At 36.4% G+C, this 23,568-nt stretch overlaps 1 protein-coding gene across 4 annotated transcripts in view; it reads right to left on the bottom strand.

Moving 5' to 3' along the window:
- Positions 1-23,568, bottom strand: part of TEX11 (testis expressed 11) — a 362,363-nt gene that overhangs the window by 227,047 nt on the left and 111,748 nt on the right. For all 4 annotated transcript variants that reach the window (XM_060292709.1, XM_060292708.1, XM_060292710.1 and 1 more), the window contains exon 9: positions 9,917-10,002. In XM_060292709.1, coding sequence (XP_060148692.1) covers positions 9,917-10,002 — 86 coding nt within the window. The remainder of the gene's footprint in view (positions 1-9,916; positions 10,003-23,568) is intronic.

Here is a 23,568-nt window from a genome sequence, read left to right as displayed (position 1 = left end):
AAGTTGCAGGATACAAAATTAATGCACAGAAATCTCTGGCATTCATATACAGTAACAACAAAAGATCAGAATGAGAAATTAAGGAAATAATCCCATTCACCATTGCAACAGAAAGAATAAAATACATAGGAATAAACCTACCTAAGGAGACAAAAGACCTATACTCACAAAACTATAAGACACTGATGAAAGAAATCAAAGATGACACAAACAGATGGAGAAATATACCATGTTCTTGGACTGGAAGAATAAATACTGTCAAAAAGACTATTCTACCCAAAGCAATCTACAGATTCAATGCAATCCCTATCAAATTACTAATGCCATTTTTCACAGAACTAGAACAAAAAATTTCACAATTTGTATGGAAATGCAGAAGTCCCAGAATAGCCAAAGCAATCTTAAGAAAAAAAAACGGAGCTGGAGGAATCAGGCTCCCTGACTTCAAACTATACTACAAAGCTACAGTAATCAAATCAGCATGGTACTGGCACAAAAACAGAAATATAGATCAATGAAACAGGATAGAAAGCCCATAAATAAATGCACACACCAATGGTCAATTAATCTACAACAAACGAGGCAAGAATATACAATGGAGAAAAGACAGTCTCTTCAATAAGTGGTGCTGGGAAAACTGGACAGCTACATGTAAAAGAATGAAATTAGAACACTCCCTAACACCATACACAAAAATAAACTCAAAATGGATTAAAGACCTAAATGTAAAACTGGACACTATAAAACTCTTAAAGGAAAACATAGGAAGAACACTCTTTTACATAAATCACAACAAGATCTTTTTTGACCCACCTCCTAGAGTAATGGAAATAAAAACAAAAATAAACAAGTGCGAACTAATGAATCTTTTTCACAGCAAAGCAAACCATAAACAAGACGAAAAGACAACTGTCAGAATGGGAGAAAATATTTGCAAACGAATCAATGGACAAAGGATTAATCTCCAAAATATATAAACAGCTCATGGAGCTCAAAATCAAAAAAGCAAACAACCCAATCAAAAAATGGGATGAAGACCTAAACAGACATTTCTCCAAAGAAGACATACAGATGGCCAAGAGGCACATGAAAAGATACTCAACATCACTAATTATTAGAGAAATGCAAATCAAAACTACAATGAGGTATCACCTCACACCAGTTAGAATCATCAGAAAATCTACAAACAGAAAATGCTGGAGAGGGAGTGGAGAAAAGAGAACCCTCTTGCTTTGTTGGTGGGAATGTAAATTGATACAGCCACTATGGAGAATAGTATGGAGGTTCCTCAGAAAACTAAATATAGATCTACCAGATGACCCAGCAATCCCACTACTGGGCATATACCCAGAGAGAGCTATAATTTAAAAAGACACATGTACCCCAATATTCATTGCAGCACTATTTACAATAGCTAGGTCATGGAAGCAACCTAAATGCCCATCGACGAATGGATAAAGAAGATGTGGTACATATATACAATGGAGTATTACTCAGCCATTAAAAGGAATGAAATTGGGTCATTTGTAAAGACGTGGATGGATCTAGAGACTGTCATACACAGTGAAGTAAGTCAGAAAGAGAAAAACAAGTATCGTATATTAACACATATATGTGGAATCTAGAAAAATGGTACAGATGACCTGGTTTGCAAGGCAGAATAGAGACACAGATGTAGAGAACAAACGTATGTACACCAAGGGGGGATAGTGGGAGGGGGTGGTGGTGGTTGGATGAATTGGGAGATTGGGATTGACATATATACACTAGTATGTATAAAACAGATAAATAAGCAAATTAAATTTTTAAAATATTAACATGAAATATGAATGGATTAAACAATACAGTCAGATGGCAGGGATTTTCAGACTAAATTCAAAAACGAGATCCAACTATATGCTGTTGATGAGAGACACACTTTAGATTCAAAGAAACAAAGAGGATGAAAGTAAAGGAATGGAAGAAGATATACCATGTAAATAACAACCATAAGAGCACTAGAATAGCTATACTAATATCAGACAAAACAGACTTCAAAACAAAAGAAAATGTTACTAGAGATAAAGAAGGATATTTTGTAATGATAAAAAAGGCTAATCCATCAGGAAGATACAACAATTATAAACATATATGGACCTAACAACAGAGCCCCAAAATACATGAAGCAAAAGTCAACAATATTGAATGGAGAGGTACATAATTAAACAATGATATTTGGGGATGTCAGTGTCCCACTTTCAGTAATGCATATTACAACTAGGCAGAGCATCAAAAAGGATACAGAAGATTTGAACAACACTATGAACCTACTAACCTAACAGACAACTACACCACACTGCACCAGATAACAGCAGACTACACATTCTTCTAGAATGGAACACATTCTAGGCCTTAAAAAGCCTCAGTTGACTTAACAGGATTGAAATCATACAAAATATGTTCTCTCCTTACATGGAAATAAATTAGAAGTAAAGAACAAAAAGAAGTTATTTGGAAATTAAACAACACACTCCTAAATAACCAACGGGTCAAAGAATAAATCACAAGGGAAATTAGAAAATACCTTGAGCTGAATGAAAAAGGAAAACAAAACATACCAAAACTTACTGGATGGAACTAAAGCAATGGTTAGGGGAAATATCCTAGCCATAAACAGCAATATTAAAAACGATCTCAACCTTTCATCTTAGGGGGAAAAAAAAGCCAGCACACTAAACCTAAAGCAAGCACAGAGGAGAAAAGTCATAAAGATTACAGTGGAAATAAATGGAATAGAATACTTAAAAAAACAATAGAGAAAATCACGAAAACCAAAAATTGGTTCACTGAAAAGATCCAACAAATTGACAAAACTTTAGCTAGGCTAGACTAACCAAGAAGAGAAAAGACTCAAATTACTAAAATCAGGAATCAAATAGGGGTGACATAACTACTGACATTTGGAGAAAGACTATTCATAAATCTCTTGTATAAATCTCTTAATCTCTCCAAATTTCCATTTCCTTATCTGTACAAGATGAAGTTGATCGATATCATTTTTTAAACTCTAAGCAGATGAATCCTTTTTTTCAAACAAAATCTTAAAAGGACATACTACATAGGAAACTGATTAAAGCCTAATTTCTCTGAAGCAAGATGGGGATCTTGGAGAAGTGTGAATAAGTCTCCTCCTGTTAAAGGAGATTCTGAAGCTCTTCTGGCAGAACCTAAGGGTACCACAGAACAGTTTCTTAATTTCTGAACTAGATGATCTGTAAGGGTTCTTACAGCTATAAAGTGTTATCTATAGTAAATTATCTTATTAAAATTTCTACTATACAATTTGTTATATTTCCACAAGATGGTGCTAATACATTCCATTTTCCATTAAAACATGTCTTCTATATGATCATTTTTACAGTTAATAATTTTATCATAGTCTATGATCATATAATACCCTTAACTTTTCAAAGTACTATTGTATTACTTATGTTATCTTCATTACAAGCCACCTACACAAATAATGTTGCACTAATTTTTCAGATGATGATATCACAGCACATAGTAGTTAGGTAAGTGACCCAAGGTCACACAGTTGATTAGTAACAGATTTTCTAATGCTAGCTCTGTGTTCTTTCCCTAGATCACACTGCCTGATTACAGATAATATTGTCAAAATCTCAAGGTCTCAGGCTGAGACAGAAGCAAAAATAAAGCAATGAATATTAAGTAGCATTAAAACTGATACAAACTGCCCTTGGGCTCATATACTGAACCATTAATATTTGTGTATATAAATCCATTTATGTATATTTCCTTTACTGTTTCCCTTCTTATTAGAAGACCTCTGGTGTCACATATTCCTATACAACCATAGTAAAAGCTAAATACTGATAAATAAAAATATCTCATTAATACTGTCCTTATTGTAAACATAACTACTTTTTAAAACCATCATAGAAATTACATAATCTGGGTTTACTAACTCTAAGCACTATAAATTTAGAAACTAACACTATAATTTTTGTTAAATTCTCCTCTTTCGATTCCATAAGAGATACAAGAAGTTTTATAGAACAGGAAAGAAACACACTTCTCTTCCCACTTGAGGATACTACGTCTAACATAAAAACTATCCCCAACTACTAAGAAACAACTCACATTAGCTGCCAACTAAGACAGGCTTTAGATTCGTTTTAGAGAAATTTAAAATGGTGTTAGAAAAGGAGCTAAAAAATTACTCCTCCTCTAACATACTACTTACCCAATTATTTATTCACATCCAAAAGTCTAGCAACATTAAGTTTAGGTTGCGTGTGTGTGTGTGTGTGTGTGTGCGTGTGTGTGTGTGTTTTTAAGAAAATACGAAATGAGACCTTATGGTCTCAGAAGGATGCTAAAAAAATCATGCTTTCTTTGGATGCTGAGAGGAGAAAAGCAACCCAGGCCCCTCACACAAGGAGCTGAGAAATATTCTCATTTTTGGTAACCTACAAAGGCCTCTCCTCTTCAGAAATTTATAAGCACTTAGTCTCTGACGTGTAGGTTAAGGCAGCAGGGTCATTTAAATTTCAGTTATTAAGATCAATATTAGATTATTGTTTACAAAACACTTTGAGGGTTTTATCCAATTCTTCAGGATTCTATCCAATTCAAATGTTTTCTGTCATTTTCCCAATTTATTTCACTGTCTCTACTACAAGAGGTCACCAATTAGGAATTTTCCTGTGTATAGTTTTGGGCTCAGTTTCATTTCACTAACCTTCTTTATTTACTATACGTTTTGTAAAAACACAACTCCTTAAATCTTCCAAATACATGTCAAGGATTCTCACGTTTTCCTTGTCGTTTAATATATTAAGAGTTTTTAAAAACTATTTTTGAAAAAAAATAAAGAGAACAAAGTAAAATGTTAATACTGAGCATTTATGAGTGTGGGATTACAGGGGACTTTTACTTTCCATATTACTTTTTCTGCGACATTTAAATTTTTATATTTAGCACATACAACTGCTTTAATCAGCAAAGCAGGTTTTTTTGTTGTTTTTTGGGTTTTTTTTTTTTGCGGTACGCGGGCCTCTCACTGCCGTGGCCTCTCCCGTTGCGGAGCACAGGCTCCGGACATGCAGGCTCAGCGGCCATGGCTCATGGGCCCAGCCGCTCCGCGGCATATGGGATCTTCCCGAAACAGGGCACGAACACGTGTCCCCTGCATCGGCAGGCAGACTCTCAACCACTGCGCCACCAGGGAAGCCCAGCAAATAAGTTTTTTTAAAAATTAATTCTATTTATTTATTTTTAATTTGGCCACTCAGCGTGGCATGTGAGATCTCAGTTCCTGACCAGGGATCGACCCCATGCTCACTGCACCGGAAATGCAGAGTCTTAACCAATGGACCACCAGGGAAGTCCCCAATCAGCAAAGAAGTTTTAAACATTATTTTTACTATATCCATGGGTATTACCCTTTCATTTTGATTCTTCGCTCCCAAATTTAATTTGCCGTAATTAGAAAATAGGTCTTACAGCAAAAGGGGAAAAGTAAGGCTCCCCAAATGTTTACCAGCCAGTAGCTCCAAGGAACACAGGAGTGAATTAGAAAGAACTACTAGAAATCAAGGAAAAATCATCCTTGATAAAGAATATGATTAAGGTGGGACTTCCTGGTGGTGCAGTGGTTAAGAATCCGCCTGCCAATGCAGGGGACACGGGTTTGAGCCCTGGTCCAGGAAGATCCTACATGTCGCAGAGCAACTAAGCCCGTGTGCCACAACTACTGAGCCCACGTGCCTAGAGCCCGTGCTCCACAACAAAAGAAGCCAGTGCAATGAGAAGCCTACGCACCTCAAGGAAGAGTAGTCCCCGCTCACTGCAACTAGAGAAAGCCCACGTGCAGCAATGAAGACCCAACGCAGCCAAAAATAAATAAATAAAATAAATAAGTTTTTAAAATAAATTAAAAATAAATTCTATCATGATAAAAAAAAAAGAATATGACTAAGATATGGGGATGAGGGCATTTTTCTCCCAGGGGAAAAATAATCTCCAAAGTCTTTGCAGTAAATCAGTGTAATTGCAAAGCCTTTTGAGTTGGACTCATTTCTATTGTTTGGTTTACAGTACTTCTTGTATAATACTAATTAGTTAGAGCACAATTTCTGTAAACCTTTTCTAAAAAGCCAAGTTCAGCAAAATATATGTCCAAATTGTTAGACAGGACTTTAAAAGACTAAACACTAAATTTAAATTCTACCAGGGCAACTGAGAGGCCACTAACAAATCCCCTAGAGCGCAGAAGAAAGTTCTATATCAAGAGTCTCTTCCCACCTACTTATTCTTGCCTTTGCCAGGAGCAGACAGAGGAGCTCAGTATAGCAAGAATTACAAAAGGGGAGAAAAAGAAAAACTGTACTTTATTAAACAAGAAAACCTCTTAAACATATTTCCAAAGCTCGTTTCAAAGATCTGAAATTTTATATTCTATGGAGTCCTAACTGAATTTGTCATTTGAATACACTGAGGCAGGTACCTTGACGCCAACAGTAAAGTAAGATTAAGGATTCCCAATTTCATTCAGAATTATAGCGACCTTTCTTAATCTGTGGCATCTCTAATAAGGGGACATAATCAAAAAAGTGTGTCAGAGGGACTTCCCTGGTGGCGCAATGGTTAAGAGTCCGCCTGCCAATGCAGGGGACACGGGTTCGATCCCCAGTCCAGGAAGATCCCACATGCCGTGGAGTAGCTAAGCCCGTGAGCCACAACTACTGAGCCTGTGCTCTAGAGCCCACAAGCCACAACTACTGAAGCCTGCGTGCCTAGAGCCCGTGCTCCGCAACAAGAGAAGCCACCACAATGTGAATCCTGCGCACCGCAACGAAGAGCAGCCCCTGCTGGCTGCAACTAGAGAAAGCCTGCATGCAGCAATGAAGACCCAAAGCAGCCAAAAATAAATAAATTTTTTAAAAATCCCCCCCGCAAAAAAATGTGGCAGAAATCAAGGAAAGCAGCAGCTGTTTATGAAGTTTTCTTAGCAAAAGAAAAGGCAAGAGGGAGACAAAGACTGATCAAGGTCCTAAACTGAGATCTGTTAACAAGAACTGAGAGAAAGAAAAGAGCTTTATAAGCAACACCCACTACCACCCTTTATGTTCTAGGCTTCTACTTCAACAAAATTCTAATATACTACAGCAATTCTGGTATCTTATCATTTGTGAAAAAATGAGGGGTTTCCCTTTTAGACTGAATGGGTATTTCCAAATTGTATGTAACCACTAGCTTAAGATATCCACTGTTCTCAAAAGAGTTAAGCCTGTAGAAAGTACACTCACCTTCCATGCCCTCCTTCTAGTACAAAACCTAAAGAGAAAGGTGCTTAATTAGCAGCTATTCATTCCTGCTTGTATCACCAACTGCTCCCAACAGTTTTCTCAACACACAGATAATTAAAGCACAAAGAAGAACTGCCCCCAAGAATGGCAGTATATGATAAAAAGATGTGGGTGTCTGTCTTTATAATATTTTTACTTGGGAAGTCAACAAGTAATCTGTGTTTGATTTCACTGTGATAAATTTTAGAATATACTAGTGAAGCAGCCACATTAGTGCCCATTTGCGGTAAATAGCAAACACATCACCTAGCAATAGCAGCAGCTACTGCCATATATTGAGCAGTTTCTATTTCCCAAGCCATGTTACTAAATACTCTACAATATATGCATCATCGTATTTAATCTCTAGAATAATTCTAAAAAGTAGGTATCACAATGTTGATAATTATTTTTGCCTCTTTTTAAATACATTAAAATATAACCCTTTTCAAGGCATTTGACAATACTTCACTAAGTTATTTTTATATCCCCAAAAGATGTGGAAAAATAATCTGGCAGAAAGATTAAAATAATATATAATAACTAGGGCTAGAATTCAAGTCCTTCCTGTTTTTCCCAATCTCATTCTAGTGACAAGAATACAAAAAGAGTCAAAAATATAGTGGTGCTCTATAAATTTGTTATTATCTAAATATGACTGTGGGTCAAATAATGTTCCTAATAATACAGACACTAAACAGAGTAAAAATCTGATATAGTCCGCTTATGATATAAATATCAGTCATGCTCTGTCACTGTCATATTTTCCTTCTGTACGGTTTTCTAAAAAAGATGATGACAGATAAGAGATCAACAATCCATGGCATATACGATAATAACCTACATTTATGCCACTTCAAGCCTCAGCCTACTCTTATAAGCAGTTGCTAGAGAGCATTCATGTTTATGTTCATTCTGGCATAAACTACAGGCTCACCTCCATAGTCTTAAGCTTCCAGAAGCCATCCATGGCACCACAGTATCCTTTTTTTCTTTTTTTTTTTGTCCTTCCCATTCCTGTCTCCTTGGCATACTAATCTTTTGATAGGTTGATGCCATAACCTTTGTGATTGCTGCTCCCCTAAATACTGCCAAATCCTGGAATAGAACTCATTCAATTCACTTTATAAAAAGGTTGTTCATTTAAAGGAAACTTGTTGTAAACCTATGCTAAACTAGCTAGCTCCTTTAGTATATTTTTAATAATTCAATTGATAAATGTGATTTATAATAAACATTTCAGGTATATTCCACTTGTATGAAACATTCTAAATTGAGACAAGTATACCTCTTGTAACTGCATAAGCCTGCTCTGTCAGGCATAGTTCGTTACAGAGTTTGATCAATCTTTGAGCTCTAAAAAGTCTTTTACATAAACAAGTTATTTGCATAAGTATTTTATTAGAGATATATACGCCTATGAGTACTATAATCTTAATGACCATATTTCTATTTATTTCATTAATGGTAAATGTAATTTTCACAATAGTTAGACTAATCAAGAGAATATCTCCAAATAACTAGAACTAACCCCATACTCAAAGAAGGGAAACATTTAGGAATTGATTTGCTGTATTTTACTCCATAATCTTCTGATATTCAAAAGACTTGGGACTTCCCTGGTGGTGCAGTGGTTAAGAATCCACCTGCCAATGCAGGGGACACAGGTTCAAGCCCTGGTCCAGGAAGATCCCACATGCCGCAGAGCAACTAAGCCCATGCGCCACAACTACTGAGCCTGCACTCTAGAGCCCACGAGCCACAACTTACTGAAGCCCGCACACCTAGAGCCCGTGCTCTGCAACAAGAGAAGCCACTGCAATGAGAGGCCCGCGCACTACAAAGAAGAGTAGCCCCCACTCGCCACAACTAGAGAAAGTCCATGCACAGCAACGAAGACCCAACATAGCCATTAATTAATTAATTAAAAAGGAAAAGAAAATGCGAAGCACTTTATGTGACATCTCCAGAAAAATAGATTTTTCACAGAAATTCACTAGCAATTACTGAGTATCTACTATTATGTCAGGACCTGTACTGGGCATAGGTATTCAGTGAAACACAGGATTCTTGCATATAGTTGCTATATTTTTGCACTATTCCCTGGTATTTCCAGATTCAACACAACAGTACAAATCTTAGTGTAGTTCTAAGCATATAGTAAGTGCTTAATATATACTTACTTAACTGATATTAAAATACCAAGATTCTCTTAAGACTAATAATTTTAGGTGATCCTACTATTTACCCACCTGCCCTTATACTCTGGGGTTAGCAGACAGCAATACATACCAAAGCAAAAAATAAGGATTTCCATATTCTTGATGAAGATACACAGGAGGAATGGAGGGAGAACATGCTTTTATGTTATTAACAATAGAATACATTTTTCTATCAACTGGCAACATATAAGAATAATAAACAATACATGTTAAAGGAGTAACTAAATTTAGCATGTTGACTTTTGAAATCAGAAAATGTTTAAACTGCCAAAGTACCCTATAGTAAGTATTAACTGAACTCTATGATAATAATCGTTAATTTATATTCATTATTTTTTATATTACCTGAGCCAGAAAGAACTTTCTTCATATTTATTCTGCTTGTAGGTTTCTATTCCAAAGCTATAACAGAGAATATGAAGATATCCGCTCTACAATATTAAAAAAAAAAAAAAAGATACGTCAGATTCATGATTCTCTTAACGTTAAAAAAATCTATAGCATTTCAGAGTCTTTAAGACATACTTAGTGTTCTGTACATCAAAATAACCCACTCATCCTTATCAAAACCTCTCAATTTATATAAAGAGGAACTAAAAAATACTCAGGGTGTGGCATTAGTTCCCTATGGAAAGGTAATACAATACATTACTAAAAGGTCCTTTGTAACAGGAAATGGGAAAACTAATCATTGCCCAGCAAAAGAGCAGGCTAAAAATGCCTCTGTAGGTTGCCAGATTCAGTAAAAGGCGTTAGAAAAGAGTATATTCAAAGAAAACAAAATCACCACTGAGGGGGGCAAAAAAATGAATGAATACCTTTCAAAATTAAGACAACTTTAAAAAACGTGAAATGTGTCCAAAGCACTATCTAGTCATAAGACTTTAGAAAGTTAATTTAATGGATCTCTTGATAACAACAAAAATTTTCTTCACATAAATTACCACTGAGATGAAGGTAGGAACAAGTATGTGAATGATGCCATAGGAAAATACTCTTACAGATTAATCAGCATCTCAGTCGCTGTGTGAATGTCATATCATACAGAATTTTCATTCATCAAAATACTGGGAAATGGCATAAAAGAAAAAAAACTTAATTCTAATAATTTACCCAAATATCCCATCACTATTTATAGAAACCATCTATCCAGAAACTGATTATATCCATATAAAGGAGTCCTTTATAAGTTTAACCTGAGTAAGACTACAGAAGCAGATCCTCAATTAAGAATCCAAGATCTGAGGGAAGTTATTCATAAGTAATGTGTAAAGAGCTGTCTTGCTTCAAAAAAGTTTCCCTTTGAATTACAGTACAGTACATTCAGAAAGCAGAAGTTCAATATGCATGCCTGAGCACATCAGACCTACTGCATATTTGAATCTAAAATAAAGAACAGTCTTGGTAATGTGGGTCTGGCAAGAATCCAGAAGTATTTAAATGCATTCTCGACATTTCAGCAGAAAAATTTCAGCAGAAAAAGCTTAACTCATTACATGCCCCAGATCCCATAGGTTCACACAGGGCTACACCAGTTATGTAGCTATACTGGAATAATGCAGCTTATACCCACTTGCTGTAGAGAGGCTTGCAACTAACTTACACAGAGAAAAATGGAAAGTAAAACTTTTGATGAACATTTAAATGTACTGAGTCTTTATTCAATTTCCTCAGTGTTTTTTTTTCTTCCCTCACAATCCCTTCAAGTGTACTTACATTATATACTACTTCCTAAGGGAGAAAAGAATACAAAACAATAAACTTATAAGACCAAAGCTACAAAATACTAAGATATCTTTCAAGAGACCTGCACAATATTTTCAATGTAATGACCGAAAAAAAATCTTTTAACTACCAGTACTGCTCCATTCACTCATTCATTTATATATTCAATGATTAATATTTACTAAGCATGTCTTATCTATTAGGTACTATTTTAGGCCTTAGAGACATATAAGTGAACAAAGCAGACAAAAATCTCTGTCCTCATGAAATATTTCTAATGGGGTATTTAGTACTAAGATTTATACAAATATCTCTTTAAAAAATACGTTCCTGGCCTTCCATGGAGTGGTAACATCTCGTTTTGCAAGTAATACACAGTGGCAAAAAAACACAAAGAAAGTAGATCTGTAAGTCTGTTGTATATTGGTCATATAGAAACGGACATATGGGACCAGAACTCATGGAATCTCTAGAAACTCCAGCCACTGCTACATCTACTGGCCCAGAAATAAAAGATCCAACCGAATACCTAATTTACAATGCCACGATGAGACTATATAGATGATTTTTAAAACTCAGTTAGATACTGCAGCTGAAAATGAGTTTGATCACTAACTTCTGAGTTCAGTATGAGGCTTCTTAAAAAAATATTTATTTATTTATTAGGCTGTGCTGGGTCTTAGCTACAGCACGCGGGATCTTCGTTGAGGTGTGCAGGACCTTTAGTTACGGCATGTGGGATCTTTTAGTTGCGGCATGCGGGCTCTTAGCTGTGGCATGAGGTATCTATTGATAGTTTCCTGACCAGGGATTGAACCCGTGCCCGCTGCATTGGGAGCACGGAATCGTAACCACTGGACCACCAGGGAAGTCCCCTTTTTATTTTTAATTAACTAGATAATTTCATTTTCTGTGAATTACTTTATAAATTAGGTTCTTAAAATTCAGAAAAAGCAAACCTATTATTTTTTTAGTTCCAAGTTATTTTTCTTTGTGATTTTGCTGTCTTTTAAACATTTATAGATCATGTATTTTTACATTTTGTTCAATTATAATTGTGTAACAATAACTGAATGATAATTGCCTGCCTTTCTTCCTTAATGGCTTTAAGACGTTTACCTTCCAATCCTCCCTTACTCAGCTTTCTCTAATCCTCAGATGTCTCAGTAATAATAAACAACAGGTCATTCGTTATTTCTCCTGGTGCTCTAAGATACAATTTTCCAAACACTTTATTTCTCTGCCTCTAAACAATACAGCATTACCTTCTGCCATCATGTCAACACCTTAAGTAATTCCTAATCTAGTTTTGGGATACAGGAAGGATGTCTCAGAAATAAGAGAGTTGGCTTATTTAATTCATTAATTCTTTTTAAGTGAATAACACTACAGTTAGCTCCTCTCCAACCTTTATCCGATCATTTCCTCTCATTATAAGATTTCTTGCCCTGGATTTTCAGGTCTTGTCTAAACCTTAAGCCCATCAAAAGCACACTAAATAATTTCATTGACCTTTAGAATGAAAATCATGAGTTTTCTAACAGTATAGTTTTATCAATCACCTTCTAAACAATATACAAACTCTCAACTCTGAACTTCAAGGTCCTTTACTGGTAGCCCCATCCTAACGAAGGCATAGTTAATAATTACTTTTCTGTTACATATCCTTGATCCTCTAATTCAGTCCTTTCCCCTCTCTTTACATTTGCTTTTCCCTTTATCATCTCTAACTCTGTGCAAGATACCAAACGTTTTCTTTCCCTAAACACCAGCTATGAGTCTCCTTTCATATCTTTCAATATGCAATTCAATGTCCATTTACTCTACAAAGCATATTAAAGAAAGGTGTCCGTCCTCTAGTAATTTATAATGTGAAATAGATAGCAACAGAGCTAGAGACAAAAGAAAGAGATGGTAAAAACATGCAAATGCAAACAATCCAAGAAACTTTACAGATGAAATTATTAGAATTAATAAAAGAGTTCAGAGAAGTTGCTGGATATTAAATAAACATTTAAAAGCAACTGCTTTGAAATGCAACCAATGACAAATAAAAATGTAAACTCTAAGATATCACTTATGACAGCAAGTTGACTGAAATATCTTTATACAGAAAATTACAAAACTATGTTGAAATACATTAAAGACGACTATATAAATTAGGACATATCACATTCATTGATAAGAAGACTCAACATTATAAAGACAGTGATACCCTCCAAATTAATTATAAATCAAATGCCATTTCAATCAAAATTTCAATAGTTTTTCACCAAACTTGACAAGGTGACTCTATAAGGAATATAGAAGAGTAAAAGGCCCAGAACAGCTAAAACAACATTGAAGAAGAATAAAGTAAAAGGACTTATGCTATCAAGACTATACTGAGTTAAATAATGCCCTCCTCCCAAAATTCATGTCCATCTGGAACCACTGAACTTTACCTTATTTGGAAATAGGGTCTTTGCAGTATAATCAAGGTGAGGTAATACTGGATTAGGGTGCATCCTAAATCCATCATGACTGTCCTTACAAAAACAGAACTCAAAAATAATATAGATAAAATGTAATTCTAAAAATGTTCATCTAACCCACAGGAAGGTGGGAAAAAGTAGACAGGAAACAAAAAGCAGAGAAAACAAACAAAAAAGCCAGCATCACATTCCTGTTAAAGATGTCAGACTGAGCACACACAACTACCTCTGCTGTCTCCTAACACCCCAGTAAAATGATAGTAAAAGAAGAAAAGTTTTTCATTGTGGTAAAAAGCATGTAACGAAATATACCATCTTAACCATTTTTAAGTGTAGAATTTAGTAGTGTTAATTATATTCATATTGTTGTGCAAGAGATCTCCAGAACTTTTTCATCTTGTAAAACTGAAACTCTTTACCCATTGAACAATAACCCTTCATTTGCCCCTCCCTAAACCACTGGCAATCACCATTCTACTTTGTTTCTGTGAGTTTGACTACTTTAAATACCTCATATAGCTTACCATTCCCCCTCCCCATATCCTCAAATCCATTCTCTAGTAGGTCTGTGTCTTTATTCCTGTCTTACCCCTAAGCTGTGACAAAGCGAGAGAGAGGCATGGACATATATACACTACCAAACATAAGGTAGATAGCTAGTGGGAAGCAGCTGCATAGCACAGCTTTCAACAAACTTGAAAGTAAGATCAATAGAAATTATTCAGTTTGAGGAGCAGAAAGAAAAAGGAATGAAGAACAATGAACAGAGCCTGAGACCCATGAGACAACAACAATGTATGTAAAATCAGAGTCCCTGAAGGAGAGAAGACAGAGAAAAAAGCAGAAAGAATACTCAAAGAAATATTGGCCCAAAACTTCCACATTTGATAAAAAGATACAAATCTGCAAGTCCAAGAAGCTAAACAAATTTTAAATAGAATAAACACAAAGATATCCAGGACTTCCCTGGTGGCTCAGTGGTTAAGAATCCACCTGCTAGGGCTTCCCTGATGGCGCAGTGGTTGAGAGTCCACCGGCCGATGCAGGGGACGCAGGTTCGTGCTCCAGTCCAGGAGGATCCCACATGCCGCAGAGCGGCTGGGCCTGTGAGCCATGGCCACTGAACCTGCGCATCCGGAGCCTGTGCTCCGCAACGGGAAGGGCCACAACAGTGAGAGGCCCATGTACCGCAAAAAAAAAAAAAAAGAGAAAGAATCTGCCTGCCAATGCAGGGGACTCGGGTTCAAGCCCTGGTCCGGGAAGATCCCACATGCCGCAGAGCAACTAAGCCCATGCGTCACAACTACTGAGCCTGTGCTCTAGAGCCTGCAAGCCACAACTACTGAGCCCACGTGCCACAACTACTGAAGCCCTTGCGCCTAGAGCCCGTGTTCTACAACAAGAGAAGCCACCACAATGAGAAGCCCACGCACCACAATGAAGAGTAGCCCCTGCTCGCCGCAACTAGAGAAAGCCCACACGCAGCAATGAAGGCCCAACGCAGCCAAAATTAAATAAATAAATTTATTAAAAACAAACAACAAAAAAAGATATCCACACTGAGACACATTATAATCAAACCATCAGAAGACAAAGAATCTTGAAGGCAACAAGCAAGATGCACTTAGTCATGTACAAGGGATCCTCAAACTTCAGCTGATTTCCCATACAAGCCAGAACGCAGTGAAATGACATATTTAAAGTGATGAAAAAACAACTTTCAACCAAAATTTCTCTATGTGGCAAAACTATCCTTTCAGAAATGAAGGAGAAATTAAGACATTCTCATATACACAAAAGTTGAGAGTTTGTCTCTAGTAGACCTGTTCTACAATGCTAAATAGAATTTTTCAGGCTGAAATAAAAGCATGCTAGGTAGTAATGCAAATAAATACAAATAAGGGTAAAGGTAACTAGGTAAATATAAAAGTCAGAGTTATTGCATTTTTGGTTCATAACTCCTCTTTTTTTTTTTTTCTATACGATTTAAAGGAAAAATACACTTAAAAATAAGCATAGGGCTTCCCTGGTGGCTCAGCGGTTGAGAGTCCGCCTGCCGATGCAGGGGACACGGGTTCGTGCCCCGGTCCGGGAAGATTCCCACATGCCGCGGAGCAGCTGGGCCCATGAGCCATGGCCGCTGAGCCTGCGCGTCTGGAGCCTGTGCTCCACAACGGGAGAGGCCACAACAGTGAGAGACCCGCATACCGCAAAAAAAAAAAAGTATAAGTCTATGCTAATGGGCACATAATATACAAATATGTAATTTGTAAATGGAGATGTATAGCAGCAGACTTTTTGTATAATGTTGAAGCTAATAGGTATTGATTCAAACTGGATTCTTACAAGTTTATGACGCTAATTATATTTTTCAGAATAACCAATAAGAAAGTAACTGAAACATATGGTGAAAAAGGTATGAGAAGGAAATCAAAATGGAATACTAGATAAAAGCAATTAAACAAAAAAGAAGGTAGTAGTGGAGGGAATGAGGAAGAAAAAGATATAAGACACATATATAGATATATAGAAAACAAACAGGAAAATGGCAGAAGACCTTTCTTATCAGTAATTACATGTAATTTAACTCTCCAATTAAAAGGCAGAGATTGGCAGATTGGCTAAATTTTTTTTTTAAAACACATCATGATCAAACTATATGCTGGTTACAAAATCTCAGTTTACATCCAAAGACAAAAATAGACTGAAAGTGAAAACATGAAAAAAAGATATTCTAAGCAAATAGGAACCAAAAGAGAGCTGAGTGCCTATACTAATATCAGACAAAATAGACTTTAAGTCAAAAATTGTTACAAAAGACAAAGAACATTCCATATTGAAAAAAGGGTAAATTTATCAAGAAAATATAACAATTATAAACATATATACACCTAACAACAGACCCCTAAAATATATGCAGCTAAAACTGACACAAGTGAAAGGACAAACAGTTCTACAATTACAGTTGGAGATATCAACACCTCACTTTCAATCATGTACAAAGCCAGACAAAAGATCAAAAAGGAAATAGAAGACTTGAACAATACTATAAACCACCTAGACTTAATAAACATATACAGAACACTCAACCCCAAACCAGCACAATACTCATTCTCCTCAGGTACACATGGAACATTCTCCAGGACAGACCATATGTTATGCCACAAGTCTCAATAAATTTTACAACACTGAAATCATACAAAGCATCTTTTCCTACCACAATGGAATAAAACTTGAAAACTGGAAAATTCAAAAATATGTGTAAATTAAACAACAAACTCTTAAACAACCAATGGGTCAAAGAAGAAATCACAAACGAAATTAGAAAATATGTAGAGATGAATGCAAATAAAAACACAACATACTAAAACTTACGGGATTCAGCAAAGGCAATGCTCAGAAGGAAATTTATAGCTATATACACCTACATTAAAAAAACAGATCTTACAAAACTATAATTCAAAAAAGATACATAAACCCCTATGTTCACAGCACTATTCACAATAGCCAAGAGATGGAAGCAACCTAAATGTCCATCAAAAGATGAATGGATAAAGAAGATGTGGTGTATATATAAAGGAATATTAATTACTCAGCCACAAAAAATAATGAAATAATTCCATTTGCAAAAACATGGATGGACCTAGAGATTATCATACTAAGTGAAGTCAGAAAGAGAAAGACAAACACCATATGATATCACTTATATGCAGAATCTAAAATACAACACAAGTGAACTTATCTATGAAACAGAAACAGACTCACAGACATAGAGAACAGACTTGTGGTTGTCAAGGGGGAGGGGGTTGAGGGAGGGATGGATTGGGAATTTGGAATTAGGAGATGCAAACTAGTATATATAGAATGGATAAACAACAGTCCTACTGTATAGCACAGGGAACTATATTCAGTATCCTGTGATAAACCATAATGGAAAAGAATATGAAAAAGAATTATGTATAACTGAGTCACTTTGCTGTACAGCAGAAATTAACACAACACTGTAAATCAACTATACTTCAATAAAATAAATTTTAAAAATAAAGATCTCAAATCAACACGTAGGAAAAGAAGAGCAAACTAAACCAAAAGCTAGCAGAAGGAAGAAAATAATAAAAAAATGGAGATAAATAAAACAGAGAAAAGAAAATCAATAGAATTAATCAAACCAAAAGTTTGTTATTTGGAAGATCAATAAAACTGACAAACCTTTAGCTAGACTAACAAAAAAAGAAGTTTCTAAAAAGAATTACTAAAATCATAAATGAAAGTGGGAATATTTCTATGGACCTTGCAGAAATAAAAAGGATTATAAGAAATTACCATGAACATAGTATGCCAAGAAGTAAGATAACCTAGATGGACAACTCCTAGAAACATATAAACTACCAAAACTGATTCAAGAAGAAACAGAAAATCTGAACAGATTTATAACAAGAGATTGAATCAGGAATCAAAAAACTCCTCTGAAAAAAGTCCAGGACCAAATGGATTCCCTGGTGAATTTTATCCATCAATTAAAGAAGATTTAACACCAATCTTTCTAAAACTCTTCCAAAAAAATACAATATGAGGGAACCCTTCCTAACTCATGCCATGAAGCCAACATTGCCCTAATCCCAAAGCCACATAAAGGTATCACAAAATAAGGAAACTACAATGTCCTTTATGAATACAGATGCAAAATCTTCAACAAAATACAGTAAGTCCCCTACATACAAACGAGTTCCATTCCGACAGCGTATTCATAAGTCTAATTTGTTCATAAGTCCAACAAAGTTAGTCAAGTAACACAATCGGATATATAGTACTCTACTGTAATAGGTTTATAGTACTTTTTTACACAAATAATGCATAAAAAACACACACAAAGAAATTTTTAATCTTACAGTACAGTACCTTGAAAAGTAGAGTAGTACAACAGCTGGCATACAGGGGTTGGCACTGAGTGAAGTGAACAGGAGAGGAGGCGGGAGATGGTAGAGCTGAAGGATCATCAGCAATAGGTGACGGAGGGCAAGCTGCAATTTCACTCATGCCTGATGCTGGTGGCACAGGTTCTGGTTCCTTGCTGGATTCAATTCTATCTACTCTCTTGAAAAAACGGTCCAGTGATGTCTGGGTAGTAGCTCTTTTTTTCTCGTCATAGGTGACACCATACCACTGGATTGCTTTCTGAACGGCTGCTACAACCTTCGCGCACTGTTCTACGTTTGGTCCTATGCCTCAAAAACTAACAGTGCCTCCTCAAATAAAGAAAATCCGCTGCCATTTCCTGCATCGTGAATCTCTTCAGTACTTCAGTTACTTCTTCCTCTTGTCTCTCTTCGTCCTTTCTCTGGGTCTCCAATTCCATCAGGTCTTCATTAGTAAGCTCCTCGTGTTGCACAGCAAGGAGTTCAGTGCAGTCGTCCTCTTGCACATCTAGCTCCAGCTTCTCGCTGAGGGTCACTAAGTTGCTGAAGACCTCTTTGGACTCCTCATCTACCTTCTCAAATCCACAAAAATCGTGAACAAACTGCAGCCAAAGGTTCTTCCAAACCCCATTCATGGTGACAGCCGTAACCTCACAAAAAGCAAAGTCAATGTTTTTTATGGCCTTGTAGATATTATCATCCTTCCGAAATTGCTGCAAAGTTGTTCCTGATTCGTCACTAACCTTTACTGTCTGATGAAAAGTGTGACGTAAATAACATTTCTTGAAAGTCGCTATAAATCCCTGGTCCATAGGCTGGATGAGCAATGTATTCAGTAGTATTTGGTGGCAGATGCACTACTCTGACGTTGGGATGAAAGTCGTCCATGAATGGGGGATGGCCTGGAGCACTGTCGAGCAGCAAAAGAATGTTGAATGGGATGTCCTTCTCCAAGCAATATTTCTCTACCTCCAGGATAAAGTGGTGGAAAAACCAGTCCTGGAAAATGGCCTGTGTAATCAGGCTTTAGGGTTACTCTTCCACACAACAGGAAGAGAGCCCTTGGCTATGCTTTTAAGGGCTCTTGGGTTCTCTGAATGATAAACTAAGGGAGGCTTCAGCTTCAGATTGCCAGAAGCATTGCCAACAAACAACAGAGTTAGCCTATTTTGCTGCTTTATAGCTGGGCATCAACTTTTCTTTCTTACTGATGTAACTTTGGTCTGGCATCCTCTTCCAGTACAGTCCTATCTCATCCACATCAAAAACCTGCTCAGGTAAATACGTGCCTTCATCAATAATTTCTCAAAGCGTTTCAGGAAATTCCCAGGCAGCTACCATATCTGCACTCGCTGCCTCACCAGGCAGCTACCATATCTGCACTCGCTGCCTCACCACTTACTTTTACGTTGTGAAGGCTGGCTCTAGCCTTGAACCGATGAAACCACCCATGGCTGGCATTAAAAGATGCTCCCTCTGATTCTTCGCCATGTTTCTTTCTCAAGTCTTTTAGGTTTCTCTTGAAGGCTTTTAGCTTTCTCTTGAATCAGCATTAAACTGAGGAGGACTCGACGCTGATGCTGATGCTGATCCTGCATCCACACACTGAGAAGTTTCTCCATCTCCTCCATCACTTTTCCACACTTCTTCGATATTATTGTCGACATCATTGGCACAGCAGACCTCACATGTTCCATGATCTTGTCCTTGTTCTCTAGAATCGTGCCGATGGTTGAATGACTCATGTTATAATAACGAGCAACGTCTACCATCTTTTCGCCTTGCTCCACTCTCTCAATTATTTTCACTTTTGTTTCCATCATTATCGCTTGGCGCTTCTTAGCAGTACCAGCTACATCACCGCTGCTTTTACGTTTGCTTCCAGACATCCTGGGCTTGAAATAAAGTTACTGTACTACTATGCTCTATACAGTAATGTACATTAAAGCACAAAAAAGCACAACCACTTGTAGAGGACGCATGCACAGACAATGTACACCAGACACGTGAACTAACTTACATGACTGGACATGCAAACACACGTTCGCATCTTTGAAAGTTCTAAACTTGAAGGTTCGTATGTAGGGGACTTACTGTACTAGCTAATAGAATCCTGGAATACACAAAAAGGATTAATTTATACATCATGTCCAAGTGGAATTTATCCCAGGAATACAAAGGGGGTCCAACATAAGAAAATAAATCAATGTACCACACCACATTAATAGGATGAAAGAAAAAAAAACACATGATAGCTCAACTGACACGGAAAAATGCATTTAACAATAACCCGACACTCTTCCATGAAAAAAAACTCTAAACAAACTAGAAATAAAAGAGAACTTCATCCATCTAATAAAGGGCATTTGTGAAAAACCCTCAGCTAACATAATACTCAATGATAAAAGACCGAAAACTTTCCCCTTAAGATGAAGAACGAGGATGCCTGCCTTCACCACTTCATTCAACATGGTACTGGAAGTTCTAACTGGAGGAATTAGACAAGGAAAACAAATAAAAGGCCTCCAGATTAGAAAGGAAGAAGTAAAATTATCTCTTATTCACATATGACATGATCTCAAATGTAGAAAATACTGAGGAATACACACAAGCTAAGTGCACACACACACACATTCTTACTAGAATAAGTGAATTTAGCACAGTTGCAGGATACAAAATCAACACACAAAAATCAGTTATATTTCTATATGTTAGTAACGAACAACTTGAAAAGGAAAGTAAGAAAACAATTCCATTTACGACACCATCAAAAAGATTAAAATACTTAGGAATAAATGTAATCAAGAAGGTACGAGACTTGTACACTGAAAACTATAAAATATTGCTGAAAGAAACTAAAGAAAACATAAATAAATGTGAGGACATCCCATGTTCCTGGAATGGGAAAATTAACATTGTTAAGATGGCAATACTCCCCAAAGTGATCTACAGATTCAATGGAATCCCTATCGAAATCCCAATAACCTTTTTTTGCAAAAATAGAAAAGCCAATCCTCTAACTGAGATGGAATTGCAATGAACCCTGAATAGTCAAAATAATCTTGAAAAAGAAAAACAATTTGGAAGTCTCAAACATCTGTTTTTCAGATGTACAATACAACAAAGCTACAGCAATTGAAACAATATGGTACTGTATATAACAGGGAACTCTACTCAGTATTCTGTAATAACCGATATGGAAAAAGAAACTGAAAAAGAATGGATATATGTAGAGGTACAACTGAATCACTTTGCTTCACACGTAAAACTAACACTATATTGTAAATCAACTATTTCAATATAAAATAAAATTTTAAAAATAAGTAAAATAAAAAAATTTAAAACACCAGTATGGTACTGGCATAATGAAAAGACACAGAGACCAATGGAATAGAACTGAGAACACAGAAATAAACTCTGACATCTAAGGTCAATTGATTTTTGACAAAAGTGCCAAAACCAATTAAGAGAAAAATTACTCTCTTCAACAAATGATAAACTGGATTTCTACATGAATTTGGACCCCTACCTAACACCATATACAAAAATTAAGTCAAAATGAGTCAAAGATTCTTACCATTTTAACTGCTAAAACTATAAAAAAAAAATCTTAGGAGAAAACACATGGGTAAACGATCATAACCTTGGATTTGGCAGTGGAATCCTAGATCTGACACCCCAAAGCACAAGCAACGGAAGAAAAAGTGAGTAAGTTGGATTTCATGAAAATTTAAAACTTTTGGGGCTTCCCTGGTGGCGCAGTGGTTAAGAATCTGCCTGCCGATGCAGGGGACACGGGTTTGAGCCCTGGTCTGGGAAGATCCCACATGCCACAGAGCAGCTAAGCCCGTGCACCACAACTACTAAGCCTGCGCTCTAAAGCCCATGCTATGCAACAAGAGAAGCCACCACAATGAGAAGCCCATGCACCGCAACGAAGAGTAGCCCCCATTCTCCGCAACTAGAGAAAGCCCACGCACAGCAACGAAGACCCAATGCAGCCAAAAATAAATAAATTAAATAAATTTTAAAAAAAGAAAAGCATTAAAAAAACTTTAAAAAATTTTAAACTTTTGTACGTGAAAGGATACTATCAAGAGAATGAATATACAACACAGAATATACAGAAAATATCTGCAAATCATACGATATATCTGACACAGGTGTAGGAGCCAAAATACTACAACTCAGTCACCAAAAGATAATCCAATTTAAAAATGGGCAAATGGTAATTCCCTGGCAGTCCAGTGGTCAGGACTCCACGCTTCCATTGCACACTTCCATTGCAGGGAGGACAGGTTTAATCTCTGTTCGGGGAACTAAGATCCTGCAAGCTATGCGGTGCAGTCAAAAATTTTTTTAATTAAAAAAAAATTTTTTAATGCACAGACTTGAACACACATTCCTCCAAAGAACAGAAAATGGCCATACAAATGGTGAACATTTGTACAAGCACATGAAAAGATGTTCAACATTAAGTCCTTCAACATTAAGTCATTAAGGAAATGCAAATCAAGATACCACTTCACACGCACTACGATGGCTTTAATTTTAAAAGTCGGAAAATAAGAAGCATTGGTGACGAAATGGAGAAATTGGAACCCTCATACATTGTTGATGGTAATGTAAAGTGGTATATATAGCCAATGTGGAAAACAATTTGACACTTCATCAAAAAGTTGAACACAGAATTATCATATGACCCAGCAATTCCAGTCCTAGGTATATATCTAAAAAAATTGAAAACAGGTACTCAGATACTTGTATTCAAATGTTCATAACTGCAATATTCACAATAGTCAAAAGGTGGAAACAACTCAGATGTCCATCAACCAATGATGGATAAAGAAACTGTGGTATATCCATACAATGGAATATCATT

The sequence above is a fragment of the Globicephala melas genome, chromosome X, assembly GCF_963455315.2.
Source record: "Globicephala melas chromosome X, mGloMel1.2, whole genome shotgun sequence".
Taxonomy (NCBI): domain Eukaryota; kingdom Metazoa; phylum Chordata; class Mammalia; order Artiodactyla; family Delphinidae; genus Globicephala; species Globicephala melas.
This window is presented reverse-complemented; position numbering and strand designations above follow the sequence as displayed.